We start from the raw sequence: 25,941 nt of genomic DNA on the forward strand, positions 1-25,941 counted from the left end.
ATTTGGCTTGGGGGTGGGTGGGTGGTGGGGGGGGGTGGGTGGGTGGGTGGGAGTGGGTGGGGTCGGGGGTCTGGGGGTAGACAAGGCGGAGGAAGTAAAAAAAAAAAATTTGGCTTGGGGGTGGGTGGGGTCGGGGGTCTGGGGTCTGGGGGTAGACAAGGCAGGGGAAGTAAAAAAAAAAATTTTTTTTTGGCTTGGGGGTGGGTGGTGGGGGGGGGTGGGTGGGTAGGTGGGGGGTGGGTGGGGTCGGGGGTCTGGGGGGTAGACAAGCAGGGAAAGTAAATTTTTTTTTTTTTTTTTTTTGGCTTGGGGGGTGGGTGGGTGAGGTCGGGGTCTGGGGGGTAGACAAGGCATGGGTTAATCCCTAAATCTGGATCCGGGTCAAATGAAGTTGTTGGATCTATTGGGTTAAAGGGTAAATTAGGTAGAACACATAAAAGATGGCCAAATATTGATATTTTAAATTTTGTGGACAAAATTTAAGTTTCAATCACCAATAGGGCCATCCGGCCCTATTGTTTCAAAAATCTGTTGTTTATTGCTTTCAGTTTTTCTATTCCTTATTTGTCCACAAACCCTTTTCGACTGAAACTGATAACTTAAAGGATTAAACTTTAAAAACTGACAACTTGATGCACTAAAGACTTTTTCAGTCAAATTTGCTTCCGCGCAAGTGTAATCAATCCAACTGATAAATATTCGGATAATCAATAGGATTACTTACACTTCTCTGATTTTCTAAACCTGATAAGACTGAACACTATCTGAACTGAAGTGTGTTGACCAGTTTCACTCACTGAAGTTATCTAAACTGATTTATCATCAGTTGCAGTCTTGAGTCTTGACCTTTGTTTTCAACTGATATTATTTCAACTCCATTGCACATCAATTTCAATTAGAAATTGATATCAACTTCCAGTTTACAAAATAAAAGGTTTCAAAAAGCCTACCGATGTATTTCCCCCCTTCCCCCATACACCAGTTCCGTAGCGAATCGGGACCCTGATTGTTTATATTAAGAAGCAAAATTTCTATACAAATGATAATAAATTGATATTAGGCGGCTCTCAAAATATGAGTAATCCTAGAGAATGATTTGAGGATTAATTATTTTGTTATACTAGTAATATCTTTGAGCGTTGGCTCCACCGCTGATTTTATATAATAAAATATCCTACTTACCTCGGGTGAGTCCTGCTGGTTTGATTCCCATTTTCGAAAGTTAAGACATTAATTAAGATCATAGCCCATAGGGTAAAGAATTAAACTGAAGTAGATGAGTGTGAGCAAAAAGAGAGGAGATACAGCAATTTTGTACTTCTACATTTATATATTATCAGTTGCCTGACGAGTATGCTCCTCTTAACTTAAACGGGAGCATCACAAACTGTAAATCTAAAAAGTATCTAAACTTTATAGTATGAAATTAAATGTAGTCCATTTATTATCTATATATATTAAAAAAGAAGTGTTTGTAAATAAATTTAATTAGAAGGTTAAAATTGTCAATTAAATTTTGTAAATAAATTAAATTGTAAGGTTAAAGTAAATTACATTATCCAATCAAATATCCAACAATTAGTATAATAGAAATCAAATGTCATTTGTTTTTCCTCTCATTTATTTATAATATTGAACACCATACACTTTCTCTCATGTTGTTTTTGTTTAATGGTTAAAAAATAAGTAGATGTAATTTTTTGTTTCTTTCAAACAGTTTACATGATTGTTTTGTTATAATACTGTTAAAATTTACATATATTTAAGTCATAATAGTTTTTATCTTGATTAAGGAGAAGGAGATTATATAGATTCATTTTAATTAATCTAGATCCTCCAAAATTATCAATCCAAGGGCCGATTTTTTCTGTTTCTTTTCCTTAATTATAGCCGAAAGGTTATATATGTAATTCAATAATTTTACGCAGTCGCTAATTAAGGTTTATAAATCTTTATTTTTTAAATTTTTTTTTGATAAGATAGTATCTTTCTATATCTTCTTATTTTTTTATTTTCGTCCATATCTGAAATCTTCAATATATTTTTTCCCTCATTTGTTTATCGATCTTGTTCAAACACAATGTTCGTACATTTTTTATGCATGTTCGAAATATTATCCCGTCGTATCTTTATGCAAATTTATGTATTTGTATTCACGTGTAATTTAGTCATCTCGTTAATCTTATTAATTATTTTTGTATCTGTATTCAAAATAGTTTACGTCTGTTCGTAAAAAAATTTACACTTGTTCAAAATATTTTATGATAGTAAGAAACATTCAAATAGTTTATTTATGTGTTTGCAATTATTTTTAAGCTTGTTCAAAATGCTTTATGTTAAATATTTTATGTTAGTAAGAGAAATTCAAATAGTTTATTTAGGTGTTCGTAATTGTTTAAAGCATGTTCAAAATATTTTATGTTAAAAAAACGAAAACCAAAACAAAAAATCAGATTTCATAGTAGAACCAAAAACAAAAGCAATTCGCCGATTTACTTAAGAAACCCTACCTATTCGTGCATAACTTTGAGGAAGAATGGAAGCGATAAAGGAGTGATTTTTAGATTAAACTGTTTTCATCCTATTAAATAGTATTGTACAAAGAATCACAATTTATAAATGAACATAACACAATTTTTATAAATGAACAGATATACTCAGATTTACTGGACGCATGAATATCTCCAAAATTCCAAAAAAATCATTCAATTTGACGAAAAAAATAGCAGTGCAGATTACAACCAAAAACTAGATTTTGTGTTTCCAAATTTCTTCAACGAATAAGAGCCGAATTCGGTCACTCCATCAGCTTTGAATCCGCCGACGAATTCGCTTCCCATCATCACGTGGCAGCAGAGGGAGGCAGAAGCACCTCCCTACGACGGAAGTTACGCGTGGCCTCCTGTGAACAATCGTCGCCAACCAAGAACAAAAGGCAGGGAAATAGATAAGTTACCGGATAATCGGCAACCATTTGCGTCGTCTCTATTTGTGCCGCCTGATTGGGATATCCACCCCGCCAACTCCCTCGTCCGCCGCCATGACACCATTGAAGAATAAATAAACGAAAGATTTGCAGAGACGGCTGAGAGGATGAGGAAAGAGAAAGAGAGAGAGGTTGAGAACGACAAGTTGTCAGTGAGGAGTAATTTTCGCCCCTTCTGTTTTCTACCAAATCAATTTTACAGGTTTAGCCTTAATTAAAATCAATTTTTCAGATATTATAATTGCTAGATAAATCAAGAAATTTCGTTTAATATAAACTGCAAGATGTAGCGGTTTTAATGGATGAGATCTCTTCTTTAATCTCTATACATAGGGTCATTCTTTGTTAACTCAGGAAATTTCGTTTAATATATATATATATATGAATTTTATGTAGAACACGTATGGATTCGTTGTATAAATGTATGAATTGTGAAAAATAAAATTCTGCTACCTTTGGGATTCGAACCCAGGACCATAAATCCATCGAATAGGGTTACGAATCAACCGTAGATCTTGATGATCTAATGGCTGAAAATAATTCTTATTTTATATCTTAAGAAATATATATTGTTATTTTTTCTATTATTACTTATATTTTTTCTAATTTTTTAATTAGTTTTGGTATTTAATTATGGACTTTTAGTAATAATATAGTTGGACTTTTAAGAGTTCAAATTGTTGTATTAAGTGCAGGCAGTTTTCGAAACAATATACTCGCATGACCATTTTGAAGAAGGAAACACAATATTTGGCTACTAATTGAAAAAACACAAAATGTGGCCATTTTTTTTACGTTTTAAGATTGATTTACCCTTAATTAGGGCGGACAAAATTTGGGTTTGCGCGCGAGTTAGGCACACATGACACTATTAGTGTCATTAGTACCATATACTTGTGTGCTGATATTATTTAGATGGGTACAATCATATGACCATTTTGAATACTTCCCCGTAGGGTTTGGATTATCCATTTAGGATTTAGATTACCCATTTAGGGATTAGATTATTCATTCACGAATGGTACTTATAGTCATATTAGTGTCATATACTTAGAATTTTATTTTTTTTTCCGGCGCGCAAATCTGAATCCGACCCGAATCCGGTACGCCCTAATTAAGGGCAAAACAGTCTTAACACGTAATAAATGGCCAGATTTTGTGTTTTTTTCAATTAGTGGCCAAATATTGTGTTTCCTTATTCAAAATGGCTATTTCAAAAGTGTTCTCTTAATTTTTTATATTGATAGTAGTATTATTTGCTCAAAAATGAGACACTACAAAAAAACGCACGATTACCGACGGCATTTTGCCGTCGGTAATAAGACACGGCTGCCGGTGATAAAGGCTACCGGCAGCGTTACCGGCGGCAACTCGCCGTCGCTAACCGGCTCGTCGGTAACGCCATTACCGACGGCGATCGACCGCCGCCGGCAATTAACGGCGGCGAAGCCGCCGGCATTTCCGCCATTATATACCGCCGTTGAACGGCGGAGAGTTGCCGGAAAATTACCGACGGCAAATGCCGTCGGTAATTAGCGGCGGCGAGATCACCGTCGGTAATTTCCACCGGACGGTGGTGGCGCACACGCCGGAGTTGTTCAAGGTATTACCGAGGGCAAAATGCCGTCGGTAATTACCGACGGCATTTTCCCTCGGTAATATTTTTTTATTTATTTTTTTTATTTTATTTTTTTATTTATTTATTTTATTTATTTATTTAGTTTATTGTATATCCACAATTTATTTCGGTATTTATACAGTATTGCATAATTTAGACGAACTTCCCAGTCGGTCACCCATCTTAGTTGTGCTCTAAGTCAAGCACGCTTAACCTTGAAGTTCTTTTCGAATGGTCACCAATACAGAACACTCGTATTATTGATATATATAGTATCTATTAATTCATTTAAAGTCTACTTCAATATACAATATCATATATATTCATAACCTTAGAATATGTCGAGATGATATACAAAAAATATTGTTAATTACGGATTGGGCTCGTTTCCGTTCTTATTTTTATGTCGGAAAAATATTTATTAATTAATTTATTATTAATTTTAGATTTTTTTTTTTTTATCAATCTAGTTTATACACCATTCATAACCTTAGTGTTGATTGATGAGTGAATCACTAATCAAATTAACATTATTAAGTTATAATTATAAGTTTCTCACTAACAATTTTGAATGCTTAGCAATAATATTAGAGTAGTGATGATTGATGAGTGAATCACTAATCAAATTAACATTCTTAAGTTATAATTATAAGATTCTTACTAAGAATCTTGAATTCTTAAGTAATATCTTACATTAGTGATGAGTGATGTGTGAATCACTAATCAAATTAACATTATTAAGTTATAATTATAAGTTTCTTACTAATAATCTTGAATGCTTAGTAATAATATTAGATTAGTGATGATTGATGAGTGAATCACTAATCAAATTAACATTCTTAAATTATAATTATAAGTTTCTTACTAAGAATCTTGAATTCTTAGTAATAATCTTGGATTAGTGATGATTGATGAGTGAATCACTAATCAAATTAACATTCTTAAGTTATAATTATAAGATTCTTACTAAGAATCTTGAATTTTTAGTAATAATCTTGGATTAGTGATGATTGATGAGTGAATCACTAATCAAATTAACATTATTAAGTTATAATTATAAGTTTCTCACTAACAATTTTGAATGCTTAGCAATAATATTAGAGTAGTGATGATTGATGAGTGAATCACTAATCAAATTAACATTCTTAAGTTATAATTATAAGATTCTTACTAAGAATCTTGAATTCTTAGTAATAATCTTGGATTAGTGATGATTGATGAGTGAATCACTAATCAAATTAACATTCTTAAGTTATAATTATAAGATTCTTACTAAGAATCTTGAATTCTTAGTAATAATCTTGGATTAGTGATGATTGATGAGTGAATCACTAATCAAATTAACATTCTTAAGTTATAATTATAAGTTTCTTACTAAGAATCTTGAATTCTTAGTAATAATCTTGGATTAGTGATGATTGATGAGTGAATCACTAATCAAATTAACATTCTTAAGTTATAATTATAAGTTTCTTACTAAGAATCTTGAATTCTTAGTAATAATCTTGGATTAGTGATGATTGATGAGTGAATCACTAATCAAATTAACATTATTAAGTTATAATTATAAGTTTCTCACTAACAATTTTGAATGCTTAGCAATAATATTAGAGTAGTGATGATTGATGAGTGAATCACTAATCAAATTAACATTCTTAAGTTATAATTATAAGATTCTGACTAAGAATCTTGAATTCTTAGTAATAATCTTGGATTAGTGATGATTGATGAGTGAATCACTAATCAAATTAACATTCTTAAGTTATAATTATAAGATTCTTACTAAGAATCTTGAATTCTTAGTAATAATCTTGGATTAGTGATGATTGATGTCACACCCCAATTCTTGAAGGAATAACTATAACTGGGGTACAACTAATCATCTAAATGAACAAGGGAAAATCCTTGTGAAAATCCGAATAAAAGGGATAACGAACGGGCTTAGCCCATTTGGATGAAGAAAGACAGGTATTCAAGTGATACAAATCAATCAACAAATATAACAACTTCAGGATCACAAGTTTAGTGTCATGCTTCAGATAACCAACAATCACTGATCAAAATATTTGAGAGTTAATAGTCTAGGTTCAACAAAAGATATTGTTTTTAGAATCACAACATAATAGGTCTTAAGTTAAGGAACAAAAGACAGATACTGGCTAGTTCTGCAGCGGAAATTAAAATAAGGAGTTGAACTCTAGCCTCAGCTCTGCCCCGTCATCACCAGCCATTAACCTGAAAACATTTGAAAATAATTTTTGGCTAAGTACTAATGTACTTAGTGGGCTGCAACTTTTAAAGCATTTCATAATCTGAAGAACAGTTTATCCAATCTTACTGACATGACATAGAAGGTTTTAAAGAGAAATAACTTCTATGCATGTTAAAACATTTTCATATATATATACTTAATTATTTTGCGCGCGTTTGCACACTCCATTCTGTTACTCGCTGTGATCCCGGACCTCTAGCCACCGACGGATCTCTGTCTCCCGCTGACTTGAACTGAGGGCGTAACCCAGTCAAGTATAATAAACCTCAGAAATTAATCCAGACAGGCCTATCATTTCTATGCTCCGGAACACATCCCGTCGAGCACCCTTATAACGCCTCTGGTTAGTGCCCGATGGAGATCAACCCACCGAGTCAGCTAACAAGTGTACACAATTCTCAAACAACGTGTTAGGTCATAAGAGAACCTCAATTGATTAACTGTACGAGCCTTAAACATGGTAGAGTGCACAAAAATATTTTATTGGATAAACAATTTATATTACACGAATATTTAAGCTCAATAGCTAAATCATACATTTGAAAAATAAGCCCACCTGTCTAGGCAAAGCCTGTCGTTTAACGTTATCTCTGAATCGGAATAGCAGTGCTAATCCTCCTGATGCTCAAAGCCTACAAGAAATCTATTCTCAATAGGTCTCCTTGAATTCTAATCTTAAGTCATGGTGAAGTGCTTAATATTCTATGATTCACTTAGCCGGGTTTTCAAAATTTAATGAATAAATAATTGAAAACATTTCTCTTGAGTTAAGAACACCAACAATATTCTTACTCATCTTTCTTTAATAATTGGAATTATAATAAAACCAATTAAATCATAAATATTCTTATTGCAAAATATAATGCAAATTATGTCATGCTTAGCATATAATAAGTAATTACTTAAAATATGCACATAATAATAATATAATATTATTATGAAAATTATCCTTTAAATAAATTAATCAAACTAATAATAGTTCAATTAATTAAAAATAAGAAAGCCCAATTTAATTAATTGAAGGCAGTCCAAAGTCCTTAAATAAAATAAGGCCCAACAAATTTATTAATTAAAAGCCCAACTGAAACAAAAATAAATAAAATCTCGGCCCAAATACTCATAAAAATCGGCTCATGACTCGAGCCCACTACTAATTAAAATCGGCCCAAGCAAAATAAAAAAAATCGCAGCCCAAAACTAATTAATACCCGGCCCAACACTCAAGCCCACTCCCCAACTTCAAACCCAACCCCAAAGCCCAACACTCTAACTAAGCCCTAGCCCAACTCAAACCCATATCTCCTTCCCCCCTTCTCATATCAGACGCACACCTCACAAACACAAACGCACACACACGCATACAGCAACACCCTCTTCTTTTCCGGCAGAGGTAGCAGCGCCGCCTCCGCCGCCCGACCGCCGTCCCCTGACTCCCTTCTCCCCCATCTCTCGTCTCTCACACACAGACGCACGCACCCAACGTCGCCAACAGCCCCGCTCAGCCCTCTCTCCCTCGGTTCCGCCAGAAACTCCGCCGCCTCGGAAGCTCGCCGGAGCAACGGCGAATACTCTCGGCTCTCCCTTCTCTCATCTCCCTCACGCAGCAGGCGCAACCGCCGCGGAGCTCCGCCGCCTCCGGCGTCCTCGCAGCAGATCCGCCGTTGCCTCCTTCTGAAAATCCAGCGGACGACGGCAGCGGCTTCACGCCACCACCACCAGCGTCCTAACCCCCAACTCTCTCTTTCCCCCTTGGCAACGACGAGCGCCGCCGCCTCCCTCGGTCTCTCTCTCGGCGACAGCAGCAGCAACAGCTCGTCACTGCGTCGTCGACGCACAGCCAACCTCTTCCCACCCCTGACTCGACTCATACAAGCAGCAACAACAACCAACCGATTCGACGCCTCAAACTCGAAAGCAAGCTAAATCAAGATCAAGACTCCTCTTTTCTTTCTTTCGTTTATTCACAGACTTGAAAAACTATTTAGTACTTGTTTATGCACATACATGAATGTATATATATATATATAAATATATGCATATATCTGTGAGATGATGAATATGGATTTGTTTCTCTGCTTTAGGCTCAATTAGCACAGGAAGAATTGGGCATAAACTAATTGAGTTAGAATTATAACCTTTTGGTGAGGTTTCGGCTGGTGTTTGTTGTTGTATTTGTTGTTGTTTACTAAGCTTCTGTGAATGGAGTTGTACAAGAATTTCAGATGTTGCTTTATTCAAAATTTGCAAGAGAGACAAGGAAGAAATGAAAGAATTTCAAAGTTCCAAACTTACATGGGCAGTGGCGTTTTTTTTTTTTTTAGAGAGAGAGAGCTTGGGAGTTGCTGAAGGTTGTAAGAATTAAATTATGAAATTATGATTGCAGTTCTTACCTCTGCACTTGTTCCTTGGTATGTAGGAGAAATGGTGAGTGGAAGGGAATGGGGGGCAAGGTATCGTGTGTAGTGTGGGTGGAAAGTGTGAGTGGGTAGTGATGTTAACGTTGGTGGTGGAAGTAGTGAATTGGTGAGTAGTGTAGCACCATTGATGAGTAGTGGATTGAGGATGAGATATGGGAGGATTTTATTAGTCTGCATAAATACATGTATGCTATAAATAATCATGATATAAGGTGGCTATTAGGAACATAGATAAAATATCGGGACTGTAATAAATACTTCAGGGTTCGTTAAATAAATAGCTCGTGAAAATACTTAAATGCTAAATTAAATAAATATGAAATGCATATAAATTCAATAACTAAATTTACAAATGTTTTTGTAAATCATTTTTGTTGGAATTAAAAATAAATTCATTTTCTTTATATCCGGCGTGAATCATCTTACTTCTAAATTCGAAAAATTATTCTAAACTTAGCAAAAAGGAACGGGGTATTACATTCCTCCCTCCTTAAAAAAAAATTTCGTCCCCGAAATTACATACCTTGATAATCTAGCTGGGGATACTTGACTTTCATTGAATCTTCAAGTTCCCATGTGGCCTCTTTCATCCCGTGATGGTTCCACTTCACTTTAACAAGAACGATGTTCTTGTTACGTAAAACTTGAACCTTGCGATCAAGTATCTGGACTGGTTTCTCTTCATAACTTAAGTCCTGGGCTAGGACCACTTCATCATGCTTAATCACGTGTTTTGGATCAAACACATACTTTCTTAACTGAGAGACATGAAACACATTGTGCACGTTTCCAATACTGGGCGGCAATGCCAACCTATAGGCTACAGGGCCTATCTTATCTAGGATTTCAAAAGGTCCTATAAAACGGGGTCGTAACTTGCCCCTCTTTCCGAAACGTATAACTCCCTTTGTGGGAGAAACTTTGAGGAAAACTCGATCCCCAACATTGAATTCTAACCCCGATCGGCATTTATCGGCGTAAGACTTTTGTCTATCTTGAGCTTCTTTGATTCTTTGCTTGATGTGGTCGACCTTCTCAACCATCTGTTGGACCAATTCAGGACCTAACAACTTTCTCTCGCCCACTTCATCCCAGTAAAGTGGTGATCGACATTTTCGGCCATACAAAGCCTCATATGGAGCCATTCCAATTGTTGCTTGATAACTGTTGTTATAAGCAAATTCTACAAGAGGTAACAAATCCTCCCAACTTCCACCTTTGTCTGCGACAATCGTTCGCAACATATCTTCTAGAATCTGAATCGTTCTTTCTGACTGCCCATCAGTCTGAGGATGGTACGCTGTGCTGAAATTCAGCTGAGTGCCCATTGCTTCTTGTAAACTTTTCCAGAAACGCGATGTGAATCTGGTGTCACGATCTGACGTGATAGATACAGGTACACCGTGAAGGCGTACTATCTCTTTGACATATAACTTTGCAAGTTTCTCCAATCCAAAAGTCATTTGAATTGGCAGAAAGTGCGCTGACTTTGATAATCGATCTACTATGACCCAAATAGCAGTGTTTCCACGTGCTGACCTCGGTAAGCTCACTACGAAGTCCATGTTGATGTGCTCCCACTTCCACTCGGGGATAGGTAGTGGTTGCAGCATTCCATACGGCCTCTGATGCACGGCCTTCACTTGTTGACAAGCGAGACATCGCTCTACAAACAACGCTACATCTCTTTTCATTCCTTTCCACCAGAAAATTTTCTTCAAATCCTGATACATCTTTGTGCTGCCTGGATGTGCAGTGTAAGGAGTATCATGAGCCTCGCTCATAATCTCGTTCTTTAATTCTTCTTTGTGTGGCACACACAATCTTTCACCAACCATAAGTGCATTATCCTTTGCTTCAGTGAATCCTTTCGTTTCATTTGTTCTTGCAGCGAGACGCATCTTCTCCAAGAACCAATCTTCTCTTTGTGCTTGCACAATTCTTTCTCTCAAATCAGGTTTAGCTATCAATGCAGCAACACAACCCGATACTGTGTCTGGAGGATGAACAATTTCCAAACTGAGTGAGGCGAAGTCACGAATAAGTTCCTTCTGCTGGGTGATGAAATACCCTAGCTTAGCCTTCGTCTTTCGACTCAGTGCGTCAGCTACTACATTCGCTTTTCCTGGATGATAACTGATGGTGCAATCGTAATCCTTTACTAATTCGAGCCATCTTCGTTGTCTCATGTTCAAATCCTTTTGCTCGAAGAAGTATTTCAAACTCTTATGATCTGTAAAGATCTCACACTTTACTCCATAGAGGTAGTGTCTCCAAATCTTCAGCGCGTGCACGACGGCTGCTAGTTCTAAATCATGAGTAGGGTACTTCAGCTCATGGGGCTTCAATTGACGAGACGCGTATGCTATCACTTTCTGATTTTGCATCAACACGCAACCCAATCCTAGTTTCGAGGCATCAGTATACACCACGAATTCTTCATTCTCTTCTGGTATTGCTAACACTGGTGCAGTAGTCAGCCTAGTCTTCAGCTCCTTAAAACTTTGTTCGCACGCTTCAGACCAAACGTATTTAGTCCCCTTTTTCAAAAGCTGAGTCATTGGCCTAGCCAATTTCGAGAATCCTTCGATGAATCTTCTGTAGTAACCTGCTAGACCGAGGAAACTCCTGATCTCATTGACATTTGATGGTGCCTTCCATTCCTTGACTGCTTCGACCTTGGCGGGGTCTACTTTGATTCCTTCAGTCGACACGATGTGACCGAGAAACATTACTTCTCTCAACCAAAACTCGCATTTGCTGAATTTAGCAAACAATTTCTCATTACGCAGGGTTTCGAGTACGATGCGCAAGTGCTCCTCGTGTTGTTCTTCAGTCTTAGAGTAGATGAGAATGTCATCAATAAACACTAAGACAAAACTATCGAGATATTGATGGAACACTCGGTTCATCAAATCCATGAAAACGGCTGGGGCATTCGTTAATCCAAAGGGCATCACTGTGAACTCGTAATGTCCGTAACGCGTTCGAAATGCTGTCTTTGGAATGTCTTCTCTTTTCATCTTGAGTTGATGGTAACCAGATCTTAGATCAATCTTGGAAAACACACCGGCTCCTTTCAACTGATCAAACAAGTCGTCTATCCTTGGAAGAGGATATCTATTCTTTATCGTGAGCTTGTTTAATTCTCTATAATCGATACACATCCTTAGTGAACCATCTTTCTTCTTGACGAATAAGACTGGTGCTCCCCACGGTGACACGCTAGGCTGTATGAAACCTAGATCCAACAGTTCTTGTAGTTGCACTTTCAATTCTTGTAACTCTGGCGGGGCCATTCTGTATGGTGCCTTTGACACTGGTGCTGCCCCGGGTTCTAGATCAATCGTGAATTCTAGTTGTCTGTTCGGTGGCATACCGGGCAATTCTTCGGGAAAAACATCTTTGAATTCTCGCACCACTGGAACTTCTTCGATCGTTTTCTTTACTTCATGTTCTCCTGTCAAACTGACCAGAAAAGCCTGACATTCTCCCGTTCTCATTATCTTTGTGGCCTTCATCGCCGAAATCACTGGTACTCTTCCTCCCATTCTTATGCCATGAAAACTTGCCTTCTCCTTTCCAGCGGATTGGAAAGAGATCTTTCTCTCGCTACACAGTATCGTGGCACCGACTTGAGTAAGCCAGTCCATCCCTAGGATTATGTCAAACTCTATCATAGTGATGACATACAAATCTGCCTTAAATGTTTCAGCACCTATGTTCAGCTCTAAGTTCGAGATAATGTCCTTAGCAGCCAATCTTCCACCACCAGGGGTGCTAACTTCTAAAGTTGTCTCAGCCAATTGTGGAGTCAATTCTAATCTCTTACAAGCAGCATGTGAAATGAAAGAGTGGGACGCTCCCGTATCAAACAAAGCTATAATCGGCACGTCGAAAACATTAATCATACCTGCCAAGTTTCCTTGGTTTCCCGCTGCTTGTTTTTGGTTAAGGGCATAGGCCCTAGCATTCTGTGGCTGTCCCCGTTGTCCTCCAGGACCCTGATTTTGTCGCTGTTGATTTCTGGGGTTTTGCTGTTGAGGTGCTCCTCCGTTCTTCTTCGGACATACTGAAGCATAGTGCCCAGTTTCCCCACATCTATAGCATATATTCATTCCTTTCAGGTATTCCCCTGAATGAGGTCGCTGACACTTTGGGCAAAGTGGTCGTCCCATTGCTTGCGGCTGTTGGTTCTGACGCTGATTCTGATTTTGGTTAGCAACCCATGGTTTCTTCCCATTTCCATTTCCAGGGTTTCCTCCAGTTCCCTCGTTCCACTTTCTTTTTCCTTTACCACCATCTTGAGGTGGTACAAATCCAGACTGTCCCGGAGCTTTCCCTTTTTCTTTTGGTAGCAATGACTCAATGGTAAGAGCCCTGCTCAAAGTTTGTGCGTAGGTGAGACCTCCCTGGCTTGCTAGGGAGATTGATATCTCATGGCGCAGTCCATTCCTAAATTTTTCTGCACGTTTCTCATCAGTGTCCACCAGCGTCGGAGCATATCTTGATAGCTGATTGAAGGCTCTATCGTACTCAGTAACTGTCCCAGCCCTCTGCTTCAGATTCCAGAACTCATTCTGCTTCTTCTGTCTATAGCATCCCGGTATGTACTTCTCGTATAATTCAGTCTTGAAATCTTTCCAAGTGAAATTTTCCCACTGTTCCTCAGTCATTGTGCGCCTCACAGATTCCCACCAGAAGTCGGCTTCATCCACCAGTTGGTAGGTTGCACAAGTTACTTTGTCTTCGTCCTCGCAACGGATGTAGTTAAAGATACGCTCTATGGCCCTAATCCACTTTTCGGCGTCTGTTGGGTCGCCCAGCCCGTCAAATGTTGGAGGTTTTTCCTTGCGGAACTTCTCTTCAGCAGTACGATTTGGTGCTACTTGTTGGATTGGCTCTTCAGGGATAAATCCTCTGCCGCGTCCGCGACCACGACCACGACCACGTCCTCGTCCCCTACCGCGTCCTCTTTGTGCGTCTTCCATTCTAGTTTACGAACGAAAATAACACAAAAGTGAGACTCATTCTGTATGCATGCATACATATATATACATACATAGATATACTTAAAGTATATTGCTTCTATAGTGTAACCCTATGAAAGGCCAACTCTATGTGAAAACTGATCTATCTTGGTGGAATACTCAAGTGAATCCTTAATCTTATCTCATTTCTGCTATGTTATAACATATCTATGTTAAACGTTTCTATCTTACCAGTCCTTACTTAAATCGATCAAGTGGAGCTATCACGACTAACATTCCCAAGGCATTCTTGGGTGGTACTCAAACAGTTGTAAGAGTTCTTATTATTCTGATCGTATAGGCAGTGAACCTAAAACGATAACATAACTTTCTCATTTGTTCATTCTCTTTGAAACCTGAAACATGTGGATATTAAATGTCACATGAAACTTTTCTATTGCCGGAAAGATTCAAATAATCTAACTCGACTATACATCTGGTATTCGTGAAAGGCTCGATAGTCCTAAACACGACTTTACTTCATCTTATCGTTAAGGGCTCGGGTTGTCCCAAACACGATACTTACTCATCTTATCGTTAAGGGCTCGGGTTGTCCCAAACACGATACTGACTTATCTTATCGTTAAGGGCTCGGGTTGTCCCAAACACGATACTTAGCTGGTTATATGAGTCGGACACTCAAAATAACAATATGAAAGCGATTAGCAATTCATAACTTATAGCATATGGAAAGCGGTAAGCAATTCACATAGCATCATTTACTAAAGCGCGCACTTCTTGAAAACTCTAAAACATTTAATAACCTTGAAACTTTTAAATCGTACCTTTTTCTTGCGGCAGTGTGACGGCGAGCTGAGGTTCAACAACTTTCTTAGAAGTCTAGAGGTACTAATCTAGACTCAACATTAGAAGCTTTTGGTTATCAGAGACATGAAAGAAAACTTATGCTCTGATACCATTCTGTCACACCCCAATTCTTGAAGGAATAACTATAACTGGGGTACAACTAATCATCTAAATAAACAAGGGAAAATCCTTGTGAAAATCCGAATAAAAGGGATAACGAACGGGCTTAGCCCATTTGGATGAAGAAAGACAGGTATTCAAGTGATACAAATCAATCAACAAATATAACAACTTCAGGATCACAAGTTTAGTGTCATGCTTCAGATAACCAACAATCACTGATCAAAATATTTGAGAGTTAATAGTCTAGGTTCAACAAAAGATATTGTTTTTAGAATCACAACATAATAGGTCTTAAGTTAAGGAACAAAAGACAGACACTGGCTAGTTCTGCAGCGGAAATTAAAATAAGGAGTTGAACTCTAGCCTCAGCTCTGCCCCGTCATCACCAGCCATTAACCTGAAAACATTTGAAAATAATTTTTGGCTAAGTACTAATGTACTTAGTGGGCTGCAACTTTTAAAGCATTTCATAATCTGAAGAACAGTTTATCCAATCTTACTGACATGACATAGAAGGTTTTAAAGAGAAATAACTTCTATGCATGTTAAAACATTTTCATATATATATACTTAATTATTTTGCGCGCGTTTGCACACTCCATTCTGTTACTCGCTGTGATCCCGGACCTCTAGCCACCGACGGATCTCTGTCTCCCGCTGACTTGAACTGAGGGCGTAACCCAGTCAAGTATAATAAACCTCGGAAATTAATCCAGACAGGCCTATCATTTCTATGCTCCGGAACACATCCCGTCGAGCACCCTTATAACGCCTCTGGTTAGTGCCCGATGGAGATCAACCCACCGAGTCAGCTAACAAGTGTACACAATTCTCAAACAACGTGTTAGGTCATAAGAGAACCTCAATTGATTAACTGTACGAGCCTTAAACATGGTAGAGTGCACAAAAATATTTTATTGGATAAACAATTTATATTACACGAATATTTAAGCTCAATAGCTAAATCATACATTTGAAAAATAAGCCCACCTGTCTAGGCAAAGCCTGTCGTTTAACGTTATCTCTGAATCGGAATAGCAGTGCTAATCCTCCTGATGCTCAAAGCCTACAAGAAATCTATTCTCAATAGGTCTCCTTGAATTCTAATCTTATGTAATACCCCGTTTCCCTGAGTTAAATTTATAATTTTTTTTAAACTTAGATTTAAGATGATTCACGCCGGAATGAAAAAAATAATTTACTTTAATTCCAACAAAAGTGATTTACAAAATTATTTGTAAATTTAGTTATTTAAATTCTTATGCATTACATATTTATTTAATTGAGCATCGATCATTTACACGAACTATTTTATTTAGCGAACACTGAAGAATTATTACAGTTCGATAAACCAACACATATATTTTATTAGTCAAATCACCTACACCCTATATCATCCATCAGCCACCTACCCACCTATCCACCTACCATACATGCATTACACCTCATTCATCACTAAGTAATTTCAATCATGCTTTCCAGCAACATCCAACTAAAGTTGTCTTTCCTTCATCCACGCAAATTCATTTTTATGAAGGAAAACTCAAATCCAAAATGAAACAAGAACATCCGTCTAACCCATTCTCCTTTCCAACAAGCAAGTAAGATCAAATACTCACTGAAATTTCTCAACCAGAGATAAAGCTCCAGTTCATTTCAGTCCAGAAACAAACAGACACCACCATCTCATTCAAGGTTTCAGCTTTGAACTCACTTTGATATTTCATTTTACAGTATGATTTAAGCATACATTTCGCCTTATCTGTGCAAACTTCACCAAGCAAAAATCACAAGCATACACCCATTCATTGAGTCTCCCAAAAAAATGAACTTTACTATGAAAATAGATATGTATACATAATCTGTGCATATACATCAATGAAAGCATGATTTGTTTTAAAAATGAAAAGAAGAGTAGAAAAAAAGTCTTGAAGCTTTAACTTTCTCTGTTCGAACTTGTTGTGTTGAGTCGGGAGGTGGACGGAGGCACGGCACGGCAGCGGCGCTGCTGTCGCCCGGCCACGGTGAGAGAGAGGGAGTTAGGGCTCGGGCGCCGCTCTTCGCGTGGGATGTCGGGCCTGTTTCAGCCGAGAGAAGAGTGAAGCCGAGGGTGATGTTCTGGTAAAGAGAGAGAGAGGGATGAGGAGGCGGTGGATGGCTTTCTGTTGATGCTGTTGTTGACGGTTGAATCGAGTCGGGGGAAGAGGGTGGCGGCCGTGGCACTGCCGCAATTGCCGGAGTTCTGTGAGGGTGGCTTCTGAGAGGGCAGGTTCGGAGAAGAGGTAGGTGGATGCCGGTGGCGTGGAGCTACTGGTAATCGCCGGTCAAGCTTGAGCATGAGAGAGACGGTGGTGGCGGTTTTGGCCGCTGCTCGCCGGAGGTTGCAGGAGGCAGGGGTTATAGCTCGAGTTCTGGGGATTTAGGGAGAGGGCTTGACGGCTCTGCTGTCATTCCGAGTGGGCTAGGCGAGAGACGAGCGAGGGAGAGGGAGCTGTGCAACGACGGCTGTCGCTTTACCGGCGGCTGCTGCTGCGGCGCTGAGTATGTGGGAGTGAGCGAAAAGCGAAAAAGAGAGGACGGGGATGAGAGTCGAGGGTTCCGGAGGGGCTGCGCTCTCGCCGGTGACGGAGGCGGCGCTTCGCCGAAGAAGAAGGGAGGGGCGCCGATTGAGAGATGTGTGAGTGTGTGCGTGTGTTTGTGAGAGGGGAGAAATAAGGGAGGGAGTGTTGGGCTTTAGGTTTGGGTTAGGGGTTGGGCTTTGAAGTGTTGGGCCTTTGTTTTAAATTTTGACTTGGGCCGATTTTAATTGAGGGTGGGCTTGCGAATTGGGCTCAATTTATTTAATTAGTTATGGGCCGATTTTTATAAGTACTTGGGCCGAGATTTTTAATTAAATGGGTTGGGTTATTTCTTAATTTTGGGCCGATTTTCTATATTAAGTTGGGCCTTTGATTATTTTAAATCATGGGCTGCCCAAGTATTTATTTAATTGGATTTGTACAGATTTTATTTAAAGGAGCTACACTATTATAATTAATTAGACTTATTAAGTTTAATTAATTATTTTCAAAGAGTAAATTTTTATAATAATATTAAATTATTATTATAAGCATATTTTAAGTAAATTACTTATTATATGCTAAGCATGACAAGATTTGCATTATATTTTGCAATAAGAATATTTATGATTTAATTGGTTTTATTTATAATTCCAATTATTAAAAGATGAGTAAGAATATTGTTGGTGTTCTTAACTCAAGAGAAAATGTTTTCAATTATTTATTCATTAAATTTTGAAAACCCGGCTAAGTGAATCATAGAATATTAAGCACTACACCATGACTTAAGATTAGAATTCAAGGAGACCTATTGAGAATAGATTTCTTGTAGGCTTTGAGCAACAGGAGGATTAGCACTGCTATTCCGATTCAGAGATAAGGATAAACGACAGGCTTTGCCTAATCAGGTGGGCATTATTTTATTATTACGTATATAGAGATCCCCTGCGTGACGTAGGCCTCATATGCGAATATATATATGCATGATATGTTTTGACTATTTATTCAGTTCTTATAAAATGCTTATATGTTCAATGCCCTTTATGAAAATGAAAATGTTATGAAAATGAAATGTTTATGAAATGATTGACTGCCAAAATGTTTATGTTTTTATATGTATCCTATCTGTGTTGGTTCGCCAACTTTAAAGGAAATCCAATTGGGATCCTATGCTAGACAAAGGTCGCTAGCTAGGGTTAACGTGTACACTCATGGAGACCGCGAGTCGCTTGCGACCGGTCTTGGCGTCCGTGGTAAGGAGGCCTCCTTCCCGGCGCGTGATAGAAAGGAACAGATATGGATCATATGAAGGAAAATGATCGGCCGATCGACTTTATGAAAATGAAAGAAATATTTTAGTAAGCGCAGGTTATTTCAAGAAAACCCCTGTGTGTTACTGTTATGGCAGTTCAATTTATATATGTATGCATGAATGTATTTTCGGCTATGCCCACTGAGTATTTTTATACTCAGCCCTGCATGTATTTCTAAATGTGCAGGTTGAGCAGTTGATGGAATGGAATGATGTTGAGCGGGTGTTCCTTTGACATTTCAAGAAATGTAACCTTGAGTATACATCTTCATATGTATATCTCACACGTTTTCCGCTGCAAAACACTTTGATTAGGATAACTTTATGTTATGAAATTGTGACACGTGTTATTGGGTAAACCACCTTAATCAGTTCTCATTTATGTGTATGTGTTATAAGTATCCAAATAATCATATATGATCCTAGCATTTTATCTATGAGTGACATTTACATATACTTTAATGTTAAGTAATTGTCCATTTCCATTTCTTATTGTTCACCCCAAGTCATAACCCCGGTTAACCCGTCATTGGGATAGTGGGCTGTGACATCTTAAGTCATGGTGAAGTGCTTAATATTCTATGATTCACTTAGCCGGGTTTTCAAAATTTAATGAATAAATAATTGAAAACATTTCTCTTGAGTTAAGAACACCAACAATATTCTTACTCATCTTTCTTTAATAATTGGAATTATAATAAAACCAATTAAATCATAAATATTCTTATTGCAAAATATAATGCAAATTATGTCATGCTTAGCATATAATAAGTAATTACTTAAAATATGCACATAATAATAATATAATATTATTATGAAAATTATCCTTTAAATAAATTAATCAAACTAATAATAGTTCAATTAATTAAAAATAAGAAAGCCAATTTAATTAATTGAAGGCAGTCCAAAGTCCTTAAATAAAATAAGGCCCAACAAATTTATTAATTAAAAGCCCAACTGAAACAAAAATAAATAAAATCTCGGCCCAAATACTCATAAAAATCGGCTCATGACTCGAGCCCACTACTAATTAAAATCGGCCCAAGCAAAATAAAAAAAATCGCAGCCCAAAACTAATTAATACCCGGCCCAACACTCAAGCCCACTCCCCAACTTCAAACCCAACCCCAAAGCCCAACACTCTAACTAAGCCCTAGCCCAACTCAAACCCATATCTCCTTCCCCCTTCTCATATCAGACGCACACCTCACAAACACAAACGCACACACACGCATACAGCAACACCCTCTTCTTTTCCGGCAGAGGTAGCAGCGCCGCCTCCGCCGCCCGACCGCCGTCCCCTGACTCCCTTCTCCCCCATCTCTCGTCTCTCACACACAGACGCACGCACCCAACGTCGCCAACAGCCCCGCTCAGCCCTCTCTCCCTCGGTTCCGCCAGAAACTCCGCCGCCTCGGAAGCTCGCCGGAGCAACGGCGAATACTCTCGGCTCTCCCTTCTCTCATCTCCCTCACGCAGCAGGCGCAACCGCCGCGGAGCTCCGCCGCCTCCGGCGTCCTCGCAGCAGATCCGCCGTCGCCTCCTTCTGAAAATCCAGCGGACGACGGCAGCGGCTTCACGCCACCACCACCAGCGTCCTAACCCCCAACTCTCTCTTTCCCCCTTGGCAACGACGAGCGCCGCCGCCTCCCTCGGTCTCTCTCTCGGCGACAGCAGCAGCAACAGCTCGTCACTGCGCCGTCGACGCACAGCCAACCTCTTCCCACCCCTGACTCGACTCATACAAGCAGCAACAACAACCAACCGATTCGACGCCTCAAACTCGAAAGCAAGCTAAATCAAGATCAAGACTCCTCTTTTCTTTCTTTCGTTTATTCACAGACTTGAAAAACTATTTAGTACTTGCTTATGCACATACATGAATGTATATATATATATATATAAATATATGCATATATCTGTGAGATGATGAATATGGATTTGTTTCTCTGCTTTAGGCTCAATTAGCACAGGAAGAATTGGGCATAAACTAATTGAGTTAGAATTATAACCTTTTGGTGAGGTTTCGGCTGGTGTTTGTTGTTGTATTTGTTGTTGTTTACTAAGCTTCTGTGAATGGAGTTGTACAAGAATTTCAGATGTTGCTTTATTCAAAATTTGCAAGAGAGACAAGGAAGAAATGAAAGAATTTCAAAGTTCCAAACTTACATGGGCAGTGGCGTTTTTTTTTTTTAGAGAGAGAGAGCTTGGGAGTTGCTGAAGGTTGTAAGAATTAAATTATGAAATTATGATTGCAGTTCTTACCTCTGCACTTGTTCCTTGGTATGTAGGAGAAATGGTGAGTGGAAGGGAATGGGGGGCAAGGTATCGTGTGTAGTGTGGGTGGAAAGTGTGAGTGGGTAGTGATGTTAACGTTGGTGGTGGAAGTAGTGAATTGGTGAGTAGTGTAGCACCATTGATGAGTAGTGGATTGAGGATGAGATATGGGAGGATTTTATTAGTCTGCATAAATACATGTATGCTATAAATAATCATGATATAAGGTGGCTATTAGGAACATAGATAAAATATCGGGACTGTAATAAATACTTCAGGGTTCGTTAAATAAATAGCTCGTGAAAATACTTAAATGCTAAATTAAATAAATATGAAATGCATATAAATTCAATAACTAAATTTACAAATGTTTTTGTAAATCATTTTTGTTGGAATTAAAAATAAATTCATTTTCTTTATATCCGGCGTGAATCATCTTACTTCTAAATTCGAAAAATTATTCTAAACTTAGCAAAAAGGAACGGGGTATTACAATTGATGAGTGAATCACTAATCAAATTAACATTCTTAAGTTATATTTATAAGATTCTTAGTAAGAATCTTGAATTCTTAGTAATAATCTTGGATTAGTGATGATTGATGAGTGAATCACTAATCAAATTAACATTATTAAGTTATAATTATAAGTTTCTCACTAACAATTTTGAATGCTTAGCAATAATATTAGAGTAGTGATGATTGATGAGTGAATCACTAATCAAATTAACATTCTTAAGTTATAATTATAAGATTCTTACTAAGAATCTTGAATTCTTAGTAATAATCTTGGATTAGTGATGATTGATGAGTGAATCACTAATCAAATTAACATTCTTAAGTTATAATTATAAGATTCTTACTAAGAATCTTGAATTCTTAGTAATAATCTTGGATTAGTGATGATTGATGAGTGAATCACTAATCAAATTAACATTCTTAAGTTATATTTATAAGATTCTTAGTAAGAATCTTGAATTCTTAGTAATAATCTTGGATTAGTGATGATTGATGAGTGAATCACTAATCAAATTAACATTATTAAGTTATAATTATAAGTTTCTCACTAACAATTTTGAATGCTTAGCAATAATATTAGAGTAGTGATGATTGATGAGTGAATCACTAATCAAATTAACATTCTTAAGTTATAATTATAAGATTCTTACTAAGAATCTTGAATTCTTAGTAATAATCTTGGATTAGTGATGATTGATGAGTGAATCACTAATCAAATTAACATTCTTAAGTTATAATTATAAGATTCTTACTAAGAATCTTGAATTCTTATTAATAATCTTGGATTAGTGATGATTGATGAGTGAATCACTAATCAAATTAACATTCTTATGTTATAATTATAAGATTCTTACTAAGAATCTTGAATTCTTAGTAATAATCTTGTATTAGTGATGATTGATGAGTGAATCACTAATCAAATTAACATTCTTATGTTATAATTATAAGATTCTTATTCTTACTAAGAATCTTGAATTCTTAGTAATAATCTTAGATTAGTAATAATCAATGTTTAAATTTTCACTTGTATTTCAATATATATTTGATTTTAATGTTTTTGTATTTTTATCTTTGATCAATTTATTAGATGATAAATGAAAAAAAAAATGAAAAAAAAATAAAAAAAATAAAAAAAAATAAAAAAAAATAAAATTAATTACCGACGGCAAATGCTGTCGGTAATTAGCATTTGTCGTCGGTAATTAGCGGCGGAAAAATGCCGTCAGTAATTTTGGTCGGACGGCGGTGGTGCTATCGCCGGATGTCACCGGCGGTGGTGATTAGCGGCGGCCGGTTGCCGCCGGTAAATACCGACGGCATAATATATATTTATATTAATATATATTTAAATTAGCGACGGCGTAACCGCCGCTAATTAGCGTCGGTAATGCGCCGGTAATAGTCAAAAGGCGGGTCGCCTTTTTTGCCGCCGTCGTGCCGTCGGTAATTGCCGGCGGCGGCGCCGCCGTCGGTAATTTTCGTCGGTATTTACGCGTTTTTTTGTAGTGAGACCTACTCAAATTATTTGCTTTATAATCTATAAAGTTAATTACTTGTTATACAATACTCATGAAATTTAATATTATACTCATTGAGTTGATAATATTATTATTTTACACTATTTCAAATTAAATACTGATGTTTAATACTCCCTCCGTCCCACTTCGATTGGAACTTTTGAGTTGGGCACGGAGATTAAGTATAAAAGGTTAAGAGTGTAAAATAGGTAGAGTCCACTTATTTTATGTGAGTAGAGAAAGTAGGGATCACATACTATTTTAGGAAAATGTCAATTGAAGTGGGATAAACAACAAAGGCAAGTGTGCCTATTGACGTGGACAGAAGGAGTATTATACTCATCGAGTTGATAATATTATTATTTTACACTATTTTGCACTAATTTTGGAATTTGGAATCGAAAAGAATATTGTTAGGTCCGGAGAGTCTCGAATAGGTGTATGGGGAGGGGGAGGGAATACACCTATAGGCTATTTTGACTTTTAAAGAGTCTAAACGAAACTTCAAACACAAACTTACACAACCTGTTTTACTGAAAAGAGTTTTGACCAAAACAGGGTTGACGACTGATACTGAATACTCTTCAATAAGGAGTTATCAATTAAGTCAAAAGACCTTAACTGATACATGTAAGGCTTCAGTCGAGTTTGATAAACAGAGATGTTATGAATCTTACTGACTATCAGAAGATAGATCAGTTAGACTGATAACACACGCAGCGGAAATCTTTTGTTTCGTAATAGCTTGTGAGTTAAGCACGTTGTCAGTCTTTAGGTTTCTCTTTGCTATTAATCAGTTTTCAGTTTACGAAGGGAAGAACACAAGTAAGAAAGTAAATACTGAAAGCTGTAAATAACACGGAGATTTTTACGTGGTTCGGAAAACACTTCCTACATCCACGGTCGGTTGATCAGACCAACAACTTCACTGGCAAGTGCTTACGGGTGCACTGCAAACCGATGCTCGTGCTTACGGCTGCACAGCAAACCTGAACGTGTGCTTGTGGGTGCATACAACTGAAACAACTGAAGATCCAATCTTCAGTACCAACACACCTTGTTGGACTTCTCACTCCTAGCACACATTGGTCACTAGGACCTCACGGAGACAGAACACCTTTCTGAACTCCTTTTTCACACAAACACTCAATTCGATCGGTTGAAGAGAGGTTTGAAAACTTGTCAACTAAACTACAAAGAACAAGTTCTTTGTAGTCAGTTTAACCTAGGTTTTGGATAAACAAGGTTTGCCTAAGGTCTAAGAGAATATATGTAATCAGCAGTGACTGATTTTTGGCTTTGGGATTCTCTTCTTCGATTCAAACTTTGGAGAGGTTAGGCTCTGAGCTGAGTAATAATTTTGGCAGCGTTTCAGCTTATGTTGTTGAATCGGTGTAGATTGAAGTGATCCTCGAACGCTATTTATAGGAGAAGTCTTGAATAGATCCGTTGGCGGAGAAGGTCTTCAAGATTTCTTCCGTTAGAGAGTAATTTGAACTTGGGCTGAGGCTTCAATATTCGAGGTTCCTTATTTGGTGAGAACGGCTACTTTGAAGAGCAGGAGATGCGACATCTTTGAAAAGGTAATCACAAAAAAAGGAATGACCTCTGCAGAGAAAAGACGATCCTGAGATCTTTGCATTTAATGCGGCTGTACTACTGGAGTGCGTGGCTTCCTTTGAACGTTGGAGGTTCAGTCCGAGGAAGAATGTTTAACTGATACTTGACTTTAGTATCAGTCCGCTGATTCCACGTTGCTCGCATTAAGTAATCAGTCAAAATTGATTCTTCGACTGATGCTTCAGTCGGCAACTTCAGTCTTCAGTCTTCAGTACTTCGTTTTTCAGTCTTCAGTCTTCAGAACAGCAACTAAACTAGAAAAAGAACTCTAATACTTGAGTTCAAGCAGTTCTAGTCTATTACAAAAGAAACATATTGATTTTGGTATCATCAAAAGAAGGATTAGGATATTTCACTAAGTTCCCAACAAATATGTTCTACAAAAAAGAATATAGCAACTCCCAAATATATGTGCTCAATTCTTACTACAAGTATTATTAGTATTATTTTTCAGTCAACTTTTCATATAAGATTTTTTATTTTTATTGTTTGGGAATACTATATTATCGTGAGGTAATTGGAACATGTAAGCATATAAGACATTAATAATTAAATAAAAAATAAGAATTATAAAATATGTGATTATATTATAAAATTAGAAGGTTATTTATAAACTATATTTTTCCTTTTTATTTCCTTTTTCTTTATCTTCTTTTTTTTTTCTTTCTAAAAATTGTGAAATTCAAAAAATTATAAAATATTTAATATACATATTAAATTAATGATCACGATAAGGACTTTAATTTGGTATATTTTATATAATTTAAAATATAAAAAATAAATTTATTTAAATATTAAAATTTAAAAACATTTTCTTTTCTCTCTCACCTTTTTTCGAATAATCTATTTTTCATTTTTTTCCCTTTAATATCAATCGTTTTTGTGAAT

At 37.2% G+C, this 25,941-nt stretch overlaps 1 protein-coding gene and 1 long non-coding RNA gene across 3 annotated transcripts; both read right to left on the reverse strand.

Moving 5' to 3' along the window:
- Window positions 1–6,638: 6,638 nt before the first annotated feature.
- Window positions 6,639–14,447, reverse strand: LOC131020501 (uncharacterized). Of its 2 annotated transcripts, XR_009100716.1 has the most exons (3): window positions 9,012–9,305; window positions 7,433–7,508; window positions 6,639–6,839 (listed from the first exon to the last, which is right to left on the reverse strand). XR_009100716.1 is itself a non-coding variant. In XM_057949352.1 (2 exons), the coding sequence occupies exons 1-2, from the start codon at window positions 14,282–14,284 to the stop codon at window positions 6,835–6,837; spliced, it is 1,083 nt and encodes a 360-aa protein (XP_057805335.1). In that variant the 5' UTR covers window positions 14,285–14,447; the 3' UTR covers window positions 6,639–6,834. The 2 variants fall into 2 exon arrangements, 1 of the variants encoding a protein (XP_057805335.1); XM_057949352.1 differs by lacking the exons at window positions 7,433–7,508; window positions 9,012–9,305 and adding an exon at window positions 13,207–14,447.
- Window positions 14,448–15,572: 1,125 nt separating this feature from the next.
- Window positions 15,573–21,421, reverse strand: LOC131020502 (uncharacterized). The gene is made up of 3 exons (XR_009100717.1): window positions 21,136–21,421; window positions 16,244–16,319; window positions 15,573–15,650 (listed from the first exon to the last, which is right to left on the reverse strand). It is a non-coding gene; the product is annotated as an uncharacterized LOC131020502 (long non-coding RNA).
- Between the last annotated feature and the right edge of the window lie 4,520 nt (window positions 21,422–25,941).

This window comes from Salvia miltiorrhiza, chromosome 4 (assembly GCF_028751815.1).
Source record: "Salvia miltiorrhiza cultivar Shanhuang (shh) chromosome 4, IMPLAD_Smil_shh, whole genome shotgun sequence".
NCBI lineage: Eukaryota > Viridiplantae > Streptophyta > Magnoliopsida > Lamiales > Lamiaceae > Salvia > Salvia miltiorrhiza.